At 41.1% G+C, this 19485-nt stretch overlaps 1 protein-coding gene across 8 annotated transcripts in view; it reads right to left on the minus strand.

Annotated features, from left to right (window-relative positions):
* DST (dystonin) overlaps positions 1 to 19485 on the minus strand; it is a 432181-nt gene that overhangs the window by 116088 nt on the left and 296608 nt on the right. For 5 of the 8 annotated variants that reach the window (XM_036248926.1, XM_036248928.1, XM_036248927.1 and 2 more), the window contains 5 exons: positions 9660 to 9812; positions 8111 to 8344; positions 7459 to 7725; positions 3781 to 4329; positions 2540 to 2716 (listed from right to left, as the gene is read on the minus strand). In XM_036248926.1, coding sequence (XP_036104819.1) covers positions 2540 to 2716; positions 3781 to 4329; positions 7459 to 7725; positions 8111 to 8344; positions 9660 to 9812 — 1380 coding nt within the window. Of the gene's footprint in view, positions 1 to 2539; positions 2717 to 3780; positions 4330 to 7458; positions 7726 to 8110; positions 8345 to 9659; positions 9813 to 11020; positions 11255 to 12124; positions 12275 to 12454; positions 12671 to 12823; positions 12974 to 13100; positions 18444 to 19485 lie in introns of all 8 variants that reach the window. The other 3 variants (XM_036248924.1, XM_036248923.1, XM_036248925.1) reach the window with 2 other exon arrangements.

The following is a 19485-nucleotide window of genomic DNA, read 5'->3' on the forward strand; positions in this document are numbered from 1 at the left end:
CCCTAGAAGCAGAACTTGAGGAAATGTCTTTGTAGCCCGGGGCCTTTCGATTGTTGACAACACAGCAAACGGTTCTTTGAACAACAATCCTAACAGCAACATGCTATTGGACAGAAATTATTTCCAATGAACCAATTGGGTTTCCCGAAATGACATTTCCCATACAACAGAATATAAGTAGAAGTTACCTTTGTCAATGTAGAAAAGGCCGATTTTTTTTGTAGTAGTCCTATCTATGTGTTTATATCAGAGTTAAAGAAAAATACTTTTTCAGTGTTGCTAAAACAACCCAAAGCAATGGAGACTGCCTGATTCTCATAAAAATGATCCTCTCTACGTACTGAGATCATCTGTGAGGAAAATACCTACAGGTGCCAGAAACAACTTTAATCACCCATTTCATTTTTAAAATGATGCTGTAGCTTCCTTAGAACTCATTCTCCCCTGAGACGTCGCTGTTCTCTCTACATTTCTCCAGGCACATTAGGGATAATAGTACAGGGATCTGCTCCCGGAGCACATATCAAGCACATTTTCCTCTGTTTTAGGATTAATTCATGTTTCTGCTCGATTTAAATAGCAATACATTCTTTTGGGTTTCCTTTTCTTTCTTTTTGCTCTAGTTACATAAAAATTACTTTTATACTGGTTGTAATCCGTTTCCTAATACAGATCCCACTTAAAATGTGTTATTTCTATTTTACATATTTTCCTCTACTAAAACACCCAGCTACATGATTACATGTAGGCAATCTTAATAAATATCTTAAGCTATTGGCATTTCCTACCAAAACAATAGCTTTTCTGTAATAGTTCCCTCCCACATACACTGTCCTTGGACAAGCTATCGAGTGAGAATCAGAAAATTAAGACAGGTCTGTTCCTGTGCTTGTGGGAAAGGCAGAGAGAAAACAAAACAAAACAAAATGTGAAAGAAAACAAAAAAACAGGAGGCTGCATCAACGTGGGGAGGCTGACCAGGCCCAAACGTCTCCCTAGTGCCTAATGCAGGAACAGGTAAACTCTCCAGCCCAGGACAAAAGGCAGGGCCACCAACCTCCCTACCTCCCCAAGGTCTCCTCCCTCCTCCCACTCCATGCCTCCAGCCCTCTTCTCTCTGCCTTGGTCTCAACCTGCCACATGTCACCCCAGCGTACGACTCAGCTTTCTTCCAGCCAGAAGTCGCCAGTCTCAGGCAATAGCTAATGATAAGCTCACCTGTTTTCCTTGTTAACAGCACAGTAATGATTTTTAATTTTGTAACTAACAGATGCAACTAAATTCTGAAAGGCAGCCAACTGGCAATACAGTATTTACTTGCTAGCTATAGTTCCAATAATACTGCTACACACCTGCTAAAAGGAATCACAGAATAAATTTATGAAGTTAAACTTTCAAACTCAAAATTATTGGTTATGTGGAATAAGAATAAGATGCTTCAAAAATTATCTCCCCTTAGAGCAGCGGTTCTCAACCTGTGGGTTGCAACCCTTTTGGGAGTCAAATGACCCTTTCATAGGGATCACCTAACTCATAACAGTAGCAAAATTACAGTTATAAAGTAGCAACAAAAATAATTTTATGGTTGGGGGTCACCACAACATGAGGAACTGTATTAAAGGGTTGCGGCATTAGGAAGGTTGAGAACCACTGCTTTAAAGCATAAAACGGGGATAAATGATGATGGAAGGAGACTTGAGTTGGGGTGGTGAACACACAATACAATACACAGATGATGTATTATAGAACTATATACCTGAAACCTGTTTAATTTTATTAACCAATGTCTCCCAAATACATTCAATAAAAATAAATTAAAAATAATCATCTCCCCTTCCATTAGGATGTAAAAATACCCTTTAAATTTAAGAAACAGAGACTCTCCTTGCCACTGTGGGTAAGATTAGGACCTCCACAATTATGCAATTCCCACATTAAGCTTGCGTTTTTGGAAGAGCAGGTAGACTTTTTGAGAACTGTGCTAGGTAATAACAAAACTTTGTGTCTCTAAGAATCATGGGAGTATTCAATAGGAATACCAGTCTTGGTGCTCAGAGCCCACATGTGAGAGTGATATCCTTTCTTCCTTCCACCTGTCCACTCTTAAACACATATATGTACTGAGTACCTACGATGACGGGTCAGGTCCTGTTCTAGGTGCTGGGAATATAGCAATGAACAAAATAAACAAAAAGTCTGCCATCATGGAGTTTAATTCTAATGGTGGAGAAAAACAATAAACAAAATAAGTATGTATAATATAAACAAGCAGCCCAGACAATACTGGTTTCTGTTTATGGAGGAGGGAGTGGTGGAATGCAGGTAATAAGCCAGGAAAGCAAGATCCATCCAGTTAAACAACAGTAAAAATACAATCTCATTAGAGAGAGAAATAAATGGCTGTTGAGAACTAAAGTTCTAACTCCCGAGTACTTTTCCCATCCTTTGTTCCACTTCCTTAGGTGAAACTATCACAGAACTGTGGGAAAGGGAAAGGTTTCTTCTCCCTCCCTCCCTCCCTCTCTCCCTCCCTCTCTACCTTGGTCTCCTCCAGTTGCCTCTGCAGACTTTTAGGGTCCACGGCAATGGCTTCAGATAGGTGTTTGCTGGCTGCGGCCTCGCAGGCCTGGAGCTCAGAAAGAAGTCCACGTGAAGCGCCTTCATAGTGTTGGTATTTATCCTCCAGATCTTTAAGGTTATTCCCAAGGACACTGCACTAAAAAAATTAAAAGAGAAAAAGGATAGAGAATTAAAACCTATTTTTATTTGTGTTAAGTAACCTTAGCACTTATGAGTTCTGTAACTCAGAAGGCACCAGATTTCAACCAATGTGAGTGAAAACTGTAGGGCGAACATCTTTCTCCTGTGTATGAAGAAGCATCGTTTTACAAAGTCAAAAGTATCATAAAAATGAGGAGATAATCCTAAATTTATACCCATTTGAAAACATCTTTTCGAGGGCTGAGTCTCAATCCAGAATGAAAGAGTTGGATGTCAATCATCAGAGGAGGTGGATCTACCAGAGCACATTCCCACTGAGTCTTATACACCACGTGTCTAGACATGTATGTTCTAGGATGGAAAGGTTTTTAAAGTGCTCAATGAATCACTTCTATACATTGCACAAGATTAACACAAGGAGGGCAAATAATCTACATCAGAATGAAGCAAAGGCCAAGAATCAGTGATGCTCTCCAAATCACTTGTGCAACTTGGTCAGTCTGTTCAGCTTGTACAGTAAACAGGGAAATATTTTCTTAGCTTTGTTTTATTTTTTAAAAAACACAACTCTTTTACTTGTCCAAAGGAATAAGATAAGCTGAAACAGTCTGAGAGTCGTTAAGTATTAAAATAACACACTGATCAAATATATCTGTAAAACACACACTTGCAGTATTTGTGAAGGGAATCATCTGAGATGAAACTTTAGTTTTCAGGCTTGAGGCTGCAAAAATGAGCAAGCCACTCTGTGTTTGGAGATAAAACATAAACGCCACCTAGTGGTCACATTCGATATTACCTAATTTTAGAGTTAGAACTGCCTAGAAATCACTCAACTAACCAACTAAATAAAAAACTTTAGGCTCCTAATCTGTAAACACATTTTTTTTTCTGAAGTAAAGATGAATAAGACTGAGGTGAATAGGATAAAACTACCTTATTTTCCCTGCTTCCGTTTTAGGTTTCTCGCTTCTACTTCCAAAACGAAAAGTTAAGAGGTTAGCATAAAAACTGTAATTACAGATTGATCTTTCCCTTAAAAAATAAAGATCAAATTACCTTAGAGTAGAGAGACCTGAACCGATCAGTCGCACGGTCCAATTTGCTCTGGACTTCCCTGTGAGCAGCAGGAGTGTCCGCATGATGCTGGTCGGCCTTGCTGCTGTTCTCTCTCTTACTGCAGGACTTGGCTGCTTCTAACACCCTGTTTCCAGAAATGGTGATGTACCTCAAGTCCCCTTTGTGAGAAATAACATCTTCGGAGAAGCTCTTCTGCCTCTTCAACTTGGCCATTAAGCCACTGAAGTCGTCGGCCCCAGCCTGCAGGTTTTCAAGCTCCTGTTCCGCCTGCTGCAGCCAGTGCTCAAACTCGCCGTAATCGGCGTCGAACTTCTCCAGCTCCTCCTGCAGAGAGCGCGTTAACTTCATTTTCTTCTCCGACTCGGCCAGCGCTGTTTCGTAATGCACTTTCAGTTCCTTCATGTTCTTCTGCAGTTTCTCTTTGTCCTCGGGAGAGAGATAGTGACCCTGCTTCTCAAGCAAGGCTTGGGCCGACTGCGTGGCCAGGAGCACGGCTTGGTGCTGGGAGATGATCTTCTCGTGTCGGGCCTGCGGGAACAAGAATCACTGTAACGTGACGGCAGGGACGTGGTCACACTGAGGCTGTGGGGAGCTCCGTGGCCTCAGGACCTACAGACGTCAGTGATGTACAGACAACTGGCTTCTCAACCTTTTCAAGATGCACAGCTTTTACCTTTTATTGGTGAATTTCAGCACCAGCAGGATAGCAAAAGCTACATTCTGAGCACGCTGAGCTTATTTTTAAGATTTCCGAGCATCTCTTGAAAGGACTTATATAAAATCACATTGGACAAGCACTGTTGTTGAGTTTTGGAAAAATGTAACAGATTTTTCTTCCAATTCTAAAACATCTACAGTCAGATCTCCCTTTGCTCACTGCTTCTTCACAACACCTTAAAGACACTGCTAATGCCTTTACTTAACTACTGTGCAAGTGGGTATCCAATTTTTAATAATGAAATGATCCTAAAACGATAATTAAATAGAAAAAAATTGTAGTTTTAAAGTTACAAAAACACTATGACAATAATTAAGCAACAACGTACATTCAGAGAAGCCCAATGAAGTTAGAGGGACACCTAATAAAAGAGAATATTGCAGCCACTAGTTCCACTGGGCCTCAGTTTCCAAAATGTGGAACACGGAAACAACGACCCGTACATGTCACAGGTGTGCTGAAAGGAGTTTGTGATATCACATATGTAGAACACTTCTCAACGAGCCTGACACTTGCCGGGGATTAGAACCCACTCTGAAGGCAGAGAGCAGAGCTTCCAGTGGGTGTGCTGCAAAACGGTCACAGGTGTGCAGAGCTGCCATCAGTCAGCAGTCCGGGAAGCTGAGGGGCCCTGGGCGGTAGAGCCCCTTTCTCTCCAGCTGGAAGCAGCTTCCACTCATCCCAATGTGCCGTGCAAACACGACTGAGGGGATAATAGCCCTGCAGGCAATTGCCCACATTTGTTGTACTGGTTTACATGCAGCCCGACAAGCTCTTGCTGTGACCTGGTCCTCTGTCCCCACGCCAAGCCCTGCAGGCTCTCCCACCCCTACCTCCACCCGCACCTTGTTAGACACTTTAGGACCTTTTTCTCTAGTTCTCCTTTCTGGAAACAGTTCTTCCCTCAGACATCTGCTTGGCAGCCCCCCACCTCCTTGAAGTCTTTGCACAAAAGATCCCACTTAACTCTGAAAAATCGGCCCCCACCCTTACACTCAACCACCCATACCCACTCAACATTCCTCTTAGCAGAAAGTTTCCTTCTAACATCCCACAGAAGTTAGTTATTTTTTGCCTGTCCCATCATCCTTACCAAGCACCAGACAGGAAATTTATTTTGCTCACTAGGAACCCCCAGTACCTAGAACGGTGCTGGTACATGGGGGCTAAATATATGCCATCAACTAAAAAGAACTGAGAAGCATTGCTGTGGGGCAGCTGTTCTCTTACAAGTCTGATCCCAACTGGTGGGCTAAGAACAGGCTCATTAATTTGGTTGTATTGTTGTATTCTCATTGTCTGTAACAATGCCTGAAACATTGTGGGCATGATAAATATTTTTGTCTTAACAGCTTTTCTCCCACAGGTGGTGTCTTTGATATGCAAATTATATTCATCTACTACCCTCCAGTAGGTCTCCTGCACATAGTAGGTTGCATGGACATATAGAATACTTTACAAATGATCTCATGCATCGCCTTCCTTTTACAGATGAGAACGCCCAGGCTGCAGGGCAATAGCTTGGCCCACGGCCTGTGGCACAGAGAGCTAGACACACAACCCTGATCAGGTCATTGGCTCTACCAGGAGATAAGGAATTTCTAAAGCGCTTTCAGAGTCTCATATTCTTAGAAGTTAAAAAAAAGAAAATCAGAAAGCAAATGTCATGCTGTGGCTAAACACAAAGGCTCTCCTATGAAGCACCTATATGTTTGAGTCTACCCACTGGCATTTTTTACTATTTGGGTCAGGTTACTAATCTTTCCGGACTTCTCAGTAAGTGACTCATAATCCTTGAGGAATTTATGAGATTTTTCATTAAGAGACAACTACAGTGAAGTCCCGTAATTATCCTTTGACGTTGTGATCCAGTAAATACTTCCACCCTTCTTCTGGTTTAATTTATATTTCCTGTAACGTAAGATCCTCACAGACAGAACTCTATTCCAAAAACTCCAACTTGGAGGAAAACGCACCGAACTGCATAAGTTCCTACAGTCCAGTCCCCTCCCTGCCAAACACTGAATTACAGTGGTCAATTGTGTGACGCTTTAAAATGGTTTTCAAAACTTCTTTTGCTCCTCTGGCGGCATTAATGTGAGCTCTGGCTCTCATTCCTCTTCTCAACACCAGCATTCACCAAGTAGGTGAGAGACAACGTACAGCAAGCCGGCCTAGGAATGTGGATTAGAAGTTCATAGAGTGACTGAGCGCATGGCCCAGTTTTAAATCCAAACTCCATCCCTTACTAAATAGGTCACTGTGGGCAGTTACTTTCCTCCTGTAAGGTGTAGTTTTCCCATCTGTAAAATGAGAATAACAACCTCAGAGGGAGAGAGTAACTGGGAGAACTGAGTGAGTTAAAATGGGAAGAGCTTAGAAGGGTGCCCTGCCCGTAATTGCTCTATAAATCTTAGCTTTATTATTATTATTTCTTTTTTAAAATCCTCACCTGAGGATACTTTTCCATTTATCTTCAGGTAGAGCAGGAGGAAGGGTGGGAGGGAGAGAGAAACATCGAAGTGAGAGGGACACATCGACTGGCTGCCTCCCACCCGACCCCAACCAGGGCCGGGAACCAACTGCAACCAAGGTCCGTGCCCTTGATCGGAATCGAACCTGCGACTCTTTGGTCCACGGGCTGACGCTCTAACCGCTGAGGCAAACTGGCCAGGGCTACTATTGCTATTTCTATTAATTCCTTATCACCCCGCTTCACTTATAAGAAAGCTGTCTCTAATGACATATTTCTTGTTGTTTCTGACTTGCTTAGAATTCTCACAATTTCTATTTGACATAATGATGAACCTAGAAAAATAACGACCTTCCTCTCAATGGTCACTAAGGTTTGGGAAGATGACTCATATGCCAAGTTTCTCCTGTCTATATAGACCTGACAACAGAAATCTCACAGTATCATGAGGTTGAAGACAACAAACCTTAACTTTCTGGTACTGCTGGTTCAGATTCCCCTCGCTGGTTCCGGCCAGCCCGTCGACACCAGTTTCCAGCAAGTTACCATTAACTTCATCCTCTTCTCCGATCGTTGACTTGCTGTCCCCTTCCTGGAAATGAGTCCCGTTCTGTTCAATCACCTGTTCCTGGCTTATCCCCGCCCTTTCCGAGTCTTGGTCAACATCTGACAACCAGTCCAAAAGGCTTTCTATTTTGGATTTGCTCTCTTCCAGCTGCTTCACAGCTGCAACCTGGAGGGGGCGGGGTGACAAAGGGGATTCTGAACACAGGGCGAGGTGCTAAGACATCCCACAAGTAAATACTGAGATCCGTTAAAATTAGGGTGGACATACTATAAACATGGGCACGCACTGAAGACTGAACAGAAGACTGAACACCCCGAAATTCAACCTTAGTGGACCAGGAAGTTACTCTGAAATTTCCACTGTTCTCAAAAATACATTCCGAAATTTTAGCTATGGCAAGTCATGAGTCCCCACACGCTTCTCAAGCTTTTTGTGGTGTTCGGTCCATCACGAACGTGGGGACCCAGATGCCTGCCCCTGCTGCCCATCCTCGCTGGTGCCCTGATCGCTTTCAACAAAGCAACCGTGTACCACAGGTTTGAACAAGGACCTTTTCAGTCTCTTCCTGGATTGCGGTCGTCACTGCTTTCTCCAGCTCCTTCTTCGACTGTTCTGCCTTTGAGGTAAGTTGTTCACACTTGATCTTTGCTTCCTGAAGTTTCCCTTCGATCAAAGCCTTCTCCTCCCGAGACAGCCTTTCGCCATTCTCCTTTAAGAAGTTCTCTGTGTTTTTCACTATTTCCGCCAACGCCTCCGCACTTCCTTGCATGTCTTTCTGTAATTCCTGATAACACAGAAGGGGGGGGGGGGACTATTATTAAATTACTACCTATTTAATGTTCCCAACGTCGTCCTTCTGAAAGAGGCACTGAGCAAAGGGCCGTCTAGCACGTCTAGACTGAAAAAGCACTCAGTGGCCAATCTGAGTTGGTTTACTTAAATCATAATGCTTAATATAATTCAAACTCTCAAACCGCATTAAAGAAAGAGACGTTCATGTGTAACAAAGAGACACGGCTTGAAAAACACTGAAAACAATAAAGTGTTCAGTGCACAATCTATATAAATTTGCATACACAAGGTTTTTTGCACCATGCGAGCGCATTTATAAAAGCTTTTAAATGCATGACCGTATTATTTATTCTGTTTCTAAACATTTTAAGTTATGAGCTAAGTTGTTCCTAATATACTTTCTATGTGAAGATAATCTCTTTTTCTAAACACCAGTAACATGTTTGCTTCTTTGCCCCCGATTTAGGGAACGAGATAGGAGAACTCTCCTCAGCAATTAACAGCTTTCCTCCATCCAGATTTCTCTATGTATTTTTTCCTCTTCTCTCCCTCCTATATTTGGCATTTCAATTCTCTATATTGCACTGTGTCTGAGCTTTCATATTATTTTCCCATACTTTCAAGACTCCTCAAATGTTTCTGAGTATTTGAACGAAAAGAGATACATATAAAACCACAACATTGCGACATTAACTGTGCGGTCACTTAACACACAGCACTTACTTAACTCTTACAATAACATCGCAATGGAATCATGACCAGTGAAGAAACCGAGGCTCAAAAAGATTACATTATAAAGCTAACAGTGTGTAGTGTCCAGGATTTGAACCAAGAGCTAGCTAGTTAATGAGGATGTTCTTTCTTTTGACATCGAAATACAGGTAACTTTATCTGTTCTTATTGTTTGTTCCTTCAATTGCAGAGAAAGATGAACAGATTAAGGAAGAGCTAGCAAAGAGACCCTAAACTGATGGCTTTCCCCTGACTTGAAAGTGAGTGGTTGGCTTTCAATGGATCCAAGTGTTAACTCATCACACAAGGTATTTCCACTATCAAACCTTCTCTATATCTCTTCCACTCAACATTTCACCAAAAACCAGTCAAGAAAAGTATTTGCCTTGCTTGAAGTTGGAAACGTGACCCTTAGTACATAGTTTATATCGCGTTGGCCCGGGGGCATCTAGGTATGGCTTGCCTCAGCAAAGCTACAACGATTGCTATTTTTCAATAATCCTCGCTGCTTTCCAAGTGATAGTAATAGCACTTAACATCAACACAGAACTACTGATGCAAAAACCAAAGTCTACCTCTTGCTTGGACTGGTACTTCTTTAACTCAACTGTGCCGTCTCCAATCACGAAGGCTTCCTGGTGCCCAATCAGGCGGTTTTCAGTTTGGGTAAGGAGATCACATATCCCTTGAAGTTTCTCTTTGTACTCCTGCTGACGCTCTGCCACAACCTAAAGCAGAAAGAAAACCAAAGCATCTCGAAGGGTGGTCACAAACTCACAACTGTACTAGCTTCTTATTCAAATACATTTTGCACGTTTCCTCTCAACAAGCTTTCTGAGTATGCTGTAAACATGGTAGCAGTGGGGTACAAACGGAGCGGGGTGACGCAGAAAGGAAGAGCCTGTCCCACACACAAGGAGAGAGATCGTGTTTGGATGAAACTGCTCAACAGAATACTGGCCATGCACATTGCAAGAGATGGAACTTCTGACCGACAGGAAGAAACATTCCATTTTCTCAAGCTCTTGAAACCTGCGACACACAATTAATTCTGTAAAAGGATATCAAAACAAAAGTTAGTTGTGATTTGTCGGTTAATATATTTGACATGTGCACATAGGTTATCATGCTAGAGACAATGCCTGGGTGCTTCAAGAAATAACAAAAAGAGCACTGCATGCAATAGTTTTACTTAATCCCTATGTCTAATTCCATCCCCACATCTTGGTTCATTATTGATTGCTACTGGATGCAGCACTCTGATAAAATTCATTAAGTCTTTCTAAGAGATTTATTTCATATATCAATTACTTGCATCTCTCGTTTTCCTATCACACACACACACACGTTTATTCATCTTATAGCCATAGATCATGTTTACTAGGAGCCTAACACACGCTGGGCAAGGTACTGAGTGTTTTTATATACATTAATTTATCAATGCTCACAATACTACCAGGTAAGCACTGTTACTATTTTCAATTTACCAGTGAGAAAACTATGGATAAGTGACTTGCCCAAGGTCATGCAGTGGGTGAGTGCTGCAGCTGAGAGGTAAACTGAGGCAGTCTGGTTCCACAGCCCTGCTCTGAACTGCTGTGCCATACTGCCCCCTAGAGGACAAACATACCCTTAACCTTCTTTATTCTTATATTCATCAATCTATCCCCTGAAATTTCCAAATATCCTACTTCTAGAAAAACAGCGAAGACTCTCGCCTGAAAGCAGTGGCTTTAGGGAGTTATGAAAATCAATCAATTATAGCATTATTATGGAAAACAATGTTAGTCTATATTGTAGACTCTCTACCTTATACCCTGTCCCTTAAATGCCTTTCCAGAAAAGTCTTCCCTATCATGCCATAATCCCTGGGTATCTACATCACAGGTTTCACAACGAAGGGCTAAAAACAAAGAGTTCACAAAGAAAGGCAAACCTTCTGATCATCAAGATCCTGTTCTAGCTGTAACTGAGTCTCTAAGTGTTCCACCTGGGTAGCGACTGATGCCTGCACATCAAGAAAACACCTCTGAGTCGTGTTTAAGAGCCTCAGCAGCTGTCTGCTCTGGCCGGGAGACAGATCCTGTGCGTGTTCAGAAATGAAGAACTGCACATCGAAGGCGGTGGTCTCCAGCTGCGTCTTGGTGTGCCCAAGGTCTTTCAACACGCTCTGCGAAGCAAGCAGTCCGAGTTACCAACAGGGAGCTAAGCCGTGATATACAGTGTACATGAACCATGATATTTATTTCTAAAATATGCTTCTTCTGTCGGGGACTCAAGGTTTTATTGATACTGTTCATTTAGTCAAAAATCTATTATTCAAGGTCCAGTAAAAGATGGTAATGATGAAGTGATTTAATTAGTGCAGTAATTAGTATTATATAAAAGAGATAAACCCTTCTAGAATATTTTAACCTTGCCTGCCATATCACACTTCCGGTACAACTCTGACAAAAGGTGAAGCTCCAACTTATGTACATGTAGCATGTTGAGGGGAGACATCCAGATTAAAATATTGCTTGCTAATATTTATGGTACCCATGCAATTGTGGGAGCACATACATGAGACTGTGAGGGAATTTGAAACAGAAATGAAATGAGCCACAATTTCAGTTTTCTGGCTCCCAAGTCAAGAGCCTACCATCATTCATGAGAAATACTGTTCAAATTAAGAACTTTGGTGGGGGAGGGGGGGAAAATGACAAAAAGGACTAATGCATAAATACTGCTTATACTATGATATATTTCTTTGATTCATTTATACTATTAGGAATTTGACTAATATATAAATCAACACATAAATACAAATCTCAACATGCCAGCAGCAGTAAGTTTCATGAGGCAGTTGAGATAGTGTCAGAATGACATCCCTACAGGGATTATTGTATAGCTGTGTCAACTATGAACAAACATCTCCCAGGGACAAAGAAAAGAAATAATCCTGTTTAGCTTTAGCAAAGTCATAATTTTTCTAAACATCTGATATATTAAAATCCATAGGTTTTGTAATGTGTTTTGTCTTACTTATTTTGATACCTGCCTTGAGAAACTCCAAACTTTCCTTCACATGTTCGGTGCCTTGAGCATGCCCAGTCTCCACGTCCTTCACAGCCTTGCTCTTCTCCGATACCCAGTGCGAGAACGCCTCCAGTTTGCGCAGAAACTCTTCATGGGAAACTGCTAGTTTCGACTAGAAAACAAAGTGTCGTGTTCATTTCTGTCTGTTGCTAAAATGCAAATCCCTACAAATGACGATCCTGTTGTAAGGGCTTCACACTCTAAAAACAAAACACTTCACTGAGGACTACATTTTTAAACGATCAAATTTTCCTCAAAACTCAAACCCAGTGTGAACTGTGCTGACGCCCACCATTTCACAGTCGATCGCAAGCACGAGGTGTTGCATTCTTTCTGAAGACGCGTCGCTGAGGGAAGAGAAGGCATTCTGTAAACGTCCATAGCTCATTCTCAAGTCCTCAAGGTGGTCTCTGGGGAAGTCACTGGGAAGAGACTTTAAGAACTCTTCTGCCAGCTGCATGTCTTTTCTTAAAATGACAGCAATCGGAGCCAATCCCAATTCAAATGTCTGCAAAAAAATAAAATACACATATACACCCCAGCACAATTTAGTGGCAAACACAAATATAACTAATATCCAAGACTTAAGGGTCAAGTGCTCTGCTTATCCAAATTAGCATCAGCTGACGACCATCCATAGCCGGCAGCAGACAATTCTTACCTCTAAATGTTTAAGCTGGTTCTTCAGAGATTCTAGACTGTTATCCAGAGACTCCCGGTTGTCTAAAGGAGGCTTCATATCTTCAAGCAAGGCCAAATACTCGTGCATTTTTGACGTGTGCTGTAAACACTGCTGTAGCTCATTGGAAAACTAAACACAAATTTGGACATTTTAATTCAGTAGCCTCTACGCAGGTTTTTAGAGCAAATAAAATGTATGGGATGATTCCCAAATGTTTCATGCAGCTACTTCCATATGAAATGTAAAGTCAACTTACTTGTTCCATTGAGCCATCTCCAGAAGGCACTGCTTTTGACCCTGAAATGCATTCCAAATGGTCTGGGAAATCACTGCATTGTGCCTCCAGCTTCCCATCTCTTGGCAAGGCCGATGCATGTGCAGTCAAGTTTTCTGGTCCAATTTCTTTTATATTTTGTAAATTAAGGGAACCACGGTTTTGTTCTTCGCTTTTAAGATCATCAAGAATGTATGGCTTTTCATCCACCATCTCAGAAGTCGTCGATGATTTCTGATTCACGTTTCCAACCTGTTCTGTTTTGTCCAAATAGCCATCTGCAAGCAGCTTATAGAAAATATTTTCAAGGTGCAGTGGAACTACTTTAGATGCAATCCCTCTTTTCTCTAGATCGTACTCCATCTGAGTTAATTCTTTTATCAATTCAAATGCTCCGGTAATTTTTTGGCTGTGTTGATTTTGCTTAAGTATATCGAGGAGAAGCTCAGACTGAAGGTTTGCAGTACAGAATGGATCATCTCTGCTCTCTGCTCTTAGTTCTGGTGAGTTATTCATGGGGGAGAGTCCAGTACAGTCACTGATCTTAGAGTCGTCACTGGGCTCACTAGACACATCATTTACGAACTGTGAGGTGCTAACCCTTTTAATTAAGTTTTGAATTAAAATTTTAGTGTCTACACAGGCTGAAGTTTCCCCAACCTCTTGAGAATTCATGTGACCTTCTTTCAATCTACTTTTTAAGATGTCCTTCACATCCTCAACAAATATTTGAGATAATTCAGGAATCCGAACCTCTTTTCCTTGGAATCCTGGAGACAAGGCTTGTTCTTTTTGTGGCTGTTGCTCAATTGTTTCTTTCTCATTGTTCATTTCTAAGAATGAGCAGTCAGTGCTTAAAGTGTTAGTGGAGTTATCATTTCTTATTCCAGAGCCTTCCACATTTCTAAGAGGGAAGAGCGTACGTGTGCTTTCATTTCTTTCTGGTGTGAACTGAGGAATTTCCTTTTCTCCTTCTTTAGTACAAAGATTATTCTGTTGAACCATCTCATTTAGAGATGAGTCTTCTTGAGTAAGGGTTGCCTTCTCTTTTGCATTATCAACTCCTAATTCTAAGTGTTCTTTTATGGGAGGGGAAGCTATTAGAGTACAGCTTGGGATATCTTCATTTGGCTTCTGTGCCTCTTTTGCTTTTACATTTTTTGCACAATGTTTTAGATAAGTAAACAGATCAAGCTCTTTCTCAGGTTCATCAGTGAATGATTCTTTCTCAGTCCCTGTAGTCCCTTCAGACAACCTCTCTGAAGTAGTGTCACTGATCGCTTTGGAAACAGATGAATCAAATATTTCTCCAAGGTTCCCAAATGGAACAGGACTTTTACTGACAACTGTTTGTAGATTCTTTGGTTCATCATTAAGAGTGATAGCTGCTTTTTTAAGGCTTCCTTTATGATTATGCTCTTCATCGTTTGTGATTTGTGCAAATGGAACCTCACTACTAACTAAATCAAGGCTCTCCCTTGTACTCTGACTAGGCAAAAGTTTGAGATGTTTATTATCTTCTACTAGACCTTCCATAAACCTTTCTCCTTTACCTGAGCACATTTTAGGAACTGATGTTTCATCTTCTATTAGTATGTTGTTTTTGTCATCTCTCTTTTTAGTTACATCTCTTCCACTTCCTTGATGATCTTTATCAGTTAGAGAGTCCATAGATGACAAATGGCTTTCCTCAGGAGGTTTTCCTATTAAATCAGGTTCGGAAGTTGAACTGATATTAGTATTATGTAAAGTACCTACAGGGCCAAAGGTGTGTTCAGACTCAGTGTCTGTAATGATGGGCAGCGATACATCCTTAAGGGCCAGCTCAGGACTCAACAGGTTTTCTGTGCTTCTTCCAATCACCTCAGCTGTATGTTCTAGAAGGCCGTCTCTTTCAGTAACTAAGCTACTTTTACTACTTGATTCTGGCTGTACAACATTTAAACTTTGCTGTTTTTCTAAGGAATTCTCATTGTACATTTTATCCAGGAGAATCATTTGATTAATACTTTGATTTTCATGGCTGTTTTCCTTTCTATTCATGGTGGTAGCACAGAACTGGATATCCATACTGTCAGCCTCATCTTGGCACATGGGTCTTTCCTTCTCATCTCTTTCTTCTTCTTCTTCTTCTTCTTCTTCTTCTTCTTCTTCTTCTTCTTCTTCTTCTTCATTACCATCCTCCTCCTCATCCTCCTCATCATCATCATCATCATCCTGATCATTACTGTCAAACATATAATCCCCACAACTTTCTTCACATTGCATAGAATCTAAATGATCAGTATCAGATTTAAATTCTTGTGTAGTTACATACTCTTCTTCTTTTCTCGTTCTCCAAAAGCCAATGTCATCAAATCTTAATGAAGCACTGAAGCTCTCTTTCCTTCCTACTATTTCATCATCAGCCAAAAAGTCGGACTCATCTCCTTCTAGGTTATCTGCACTTTCCCTTCCTGATATGGTTTCCAGCAACTGTTCATTGACCTTGGATGAGACAACTGAATTTAAACGTATTCTTTCATCAGAATCTAACTCAGCTTTCTCTGTACCTATGAGACAATCCAGGAAAGACTGTGCTTGCCCCCTCACCCTTAAGCTATCAGCGAGTCCCCCCTGAGTCAACATAGAATTTTCATCCTCTTTGGGAACATCATAAAAAACATTGCCAGGACAAGCAGCCCCATCATTTTCTTCTTGCAGTGTGGTGTAGTCCTCGGGTTGCAGACAATCACAATCATCACTTTCAAGAAGCAGAGAATCATGGTCATCATCTTCAAATAAGGGAGTATCATAAAAATCATCATCGCTCTCAGTGTCTGTTTCTGTGTCCCTCTGCTGACCATCCAGTAGTGACGTTTCATAGTCACCAGCACTGACAGTTCCTTCAAACAATGGTGAGCCACAAACATGAGAGGCGCTGGCGTTATCAGTATTGCCCACTGGTGTTACGGCACAGGAGTGTTCTTCTATTGTGGACTCATTTTGTGTGTCTTCAGGTTTCTGTTGAGAAGCAGCATGTATATTTTCATCTTCCCCACAAGTATCTGAAACATATTTATCATTGTGATATCGTACCTGAGGATCACTACAACCAATATTTATAGATTTTTGTCCACAGTGTTCTCCCTTCAAAGTGACGTTAATAGCTGCAATTCCTAGAAACTGGTCTTGAAGTTGTTCTCCCATTCTTGGACCCAATGACGTGGTTTGCTCATTGGATGGCACTGTAGAGGCTTCACATTTATTTTCACTGTTCTCTGTGGTGTGTAAAGCATTAGAACTTCCCTGATCATTCCTCAGTTTATTGTGACTTAACAAGGCACTCAGCCTGGGGGAATAGTCAAAGGTAGCTGAATCCTTACTTATATTATCTTCAATCTCTGTTTCTTTCAAGTCCCAGAGTCTGCTAGTTTTTGATTTCACATTAGAATTTGTTATCAAATCACTTTCAAGGTTTTGAATGTTTTTAGAGTGACTACATTCATCTACATGTCCATTTGTTTCAACTTGACTTTGATTTTCACAGTTTTTAGGTATATTTTCAGAGTCTGCAAGTCCAGGCTGTGTGAAACAGGATATAGAGTTGGGAACATTCACACTGGATGAATTCTTTACTTTATGATCTGTAACTATTATATTCACCAGGTTTTCTGACTGATAAAATTCACTGAAATCATTATTTCCCATTTCGTTAAACTCCTCATCTAAGGCATGCTTTCTATTTTCAGAGACCTCTTGATGTTTAGGTTCTCTGCCATAACATTTATTAAAACTGCTTGGTGAAGGTATACTTTCATCCTTTTCTTTACTTGGGGCATTATTCAGAAATATACCAGGGAGTCTTAAGACATCAATACATTCTTTTGTGGGTGTGTCCCCATCGAATTCTGCACTGCAACCTTCTAGAAGCATAGCAACAGCCTCGTTCAAGTCTCCATCATACAGCAAAAGCCTCTGCCCTGTGTTTGCATCCATATAACTATTTATCATCAAATAAGACAGGAATAATTTTTTAGTCTGTTCTGAGGTCTGAGTTGCCATTGGTTCTTCTCTGTCAAAAATGTCCTCTTCTTGTCTGTAGTCGTGGACTGTAGATGGTTGGAATTTACAAAAAGAGAGCCATCTCCTGGCATTCTTACAGGCTTCTAAATCTCCCACATCAGGCATCTTATCAGGGAGTATTGTATTTTTTAAAATTGATGTTGTGTTATCATCTATAATTCCTAGCTGCTGAGCAACATCTAGACCAATGACTTGAGAAGTTTCTGGAATATAAAGAGCAGCTATTTTCTGCCTACCATTCAGGATTTTGTATGCCAATTCGTTTGTGATCAACTTTTGCTGCAGGGAAGAAGATGCGGGAAATATTTCACCAGAGTGAGGCCAAATGAGTCCAACGTAGCCTCGCTGAGCCTCGAGTACCAAAAGAGCACTGCTCGAAGTTATCAAATCACACTGGACTGCTTCATCTACAGTTAAACGTTTTGCAGGGTTTGAGTGGATGATCCCACCGGTTTGAACCTGATAGGTTAGAATACTGCTAGCGGTATCTCTGTCAATCACCCCTTCTGCCACAGCCTCTTCCACAGTCATTCTTTGACCAGAGTTGCCATTGATCAGACCTCCAGAAAGAAGCTGGGCACCTAACAACCTAAACATGGTTTCGCGGTCTATGAGACCTTCATGAGCTGCCCTTAAAATGCTAATGTTTCTTCCACATTTTAATGTTATTCTGCCCCCTTCCTGTGGCCTCACGGGTAGAAGCCGCAACCCAGTGTTTTCCTGTAAAACACTTCTCTCTATAATATCTATTAAAGACACCTTCTCAGAGGTACATGGATCAATGAGGTCTTTGCACATGTTTTGCCTTTCCCAGACTTTAGAAAACAATGCTGAGGAAACCACATTCTGTTGGAAAGCCTTCTGTAAGGTCAACTGTTCTCCTGTGGTCGGAATAACTAGAGAGCCTGTGGAAAGCTGGATCTCGAGAACTCTGATGGCCACGGACTCCGATAGCACTCCTCGGGCCAGAGCATCCAGCACTGGAACCGTGGTGGGAGACACAGCAGAAATAATCTCCTTTGCTTGATTCAGTTCTTTGAGTCGGCACAGAACTTGTTCATCAATGAGGCCATGGCTTTTGGCACCTCTGAGGTCAAAGCATTTTCTTAATTCTGGTGAAATGAGACCAGAAATCATTAGCTGTGTCTCAAGCAACCTTATTCCTGTGTCATAGTCAACAAGGCCTCTTAAAACTGCCTGAAAGACTGAAAGGACTTCTCCAGTTGTCTGGTCAATGGTGCCTGCAATCACTTTATCCAGCTGGAAGGGAAATACAAAGTTCTCAGATCAGTCCATGAGTCAAGGGTGGGCAGAGTTTCATGAAAGTGTGTGTGCATTTTTTAAAATAAATAATACACTGCAACGTAAAAATCCTCTACTTACCAAGGCGCGGCAATGCTGTGAGTGTTAGGCAGCTCAAATGCACAAGTGATCTATGTCAGTGATCTATTCAACAGCACAGGATATGATAAAAGCTTTGAAAACAACATGCATCTGTGAATTGAAAACTTAATATTGTGTACATTAACAAGGTTAGTGAAGACACAACAGAGTAAATGATGACAGTGAGAAAACAGGACACATACCTAGAAGGCAAACCATGCTTTCTGCGATTGGGTGAGATTAGTCTACTAACACGAAAGAGAGTGTCAAACCCCATGCTATTGATGTTTACAGCATACAGACTTCTTCCCAGACAGTCAAACATAATGAACCAGAAGAACTGTTCCATGACCCCAAAATGTGACAAATAGTTTGTAAAGCACTCCAGGAGTAAGGGAACTGAATACAGAGACAATTTTTTGAATACTGAATATTGTGTTGAATATTATGAATATGTATTGTAAAGTTTTAAAAACTTAAGGAGAGGCCAAATTTTAAGTGATTTATGTTATATTTTAAGAAGATGCTAGGGTATCCTGATTGTAACATATGGCCCAGTGTTACTCAAATAAATCTCATGAATATCTGAAAAGCAAACAAATCCTGTAATACTCCAATGTCGCCTGTACAGATGATTCAGAGGCTATTTTATTACATCATATTCAGCAAAATCATATTACAGCAAAATACCTAATGTAGCAATAGAAGGATGGCGTCTAAAGAGAAGAGTTAGAAAAACAAATGATTCTTCCTTTTACCATGCAAGGCAGAGATTAAGATGTCACAGAAATTGATGACAGCAAGTGTAAGATTGCACTTAATAAACAACACTGAAATCTCCAAATACTTACATAAACACCATGTTTTTTCCATGTACACAATTCAAGGTCATTTCATTACCACTGACATACATTTCTAT

Source organism: Molossus molossus, unplaced genomic scaffold, assembly GCF_014108415.1.
Source record: "Molossus molossus isolate mMolMol1 unplaced genomic scaffold, mMolMol1.p scaffold_m16_p_8, whole genome shotgun sequence".
Taxonomy (NCBI): domain Eukaryota; kingdom Metazoa; phylum Chordata; class Mammalia; order Chiroptera; family Molossidae; genus Molossus; species Molossus molossus.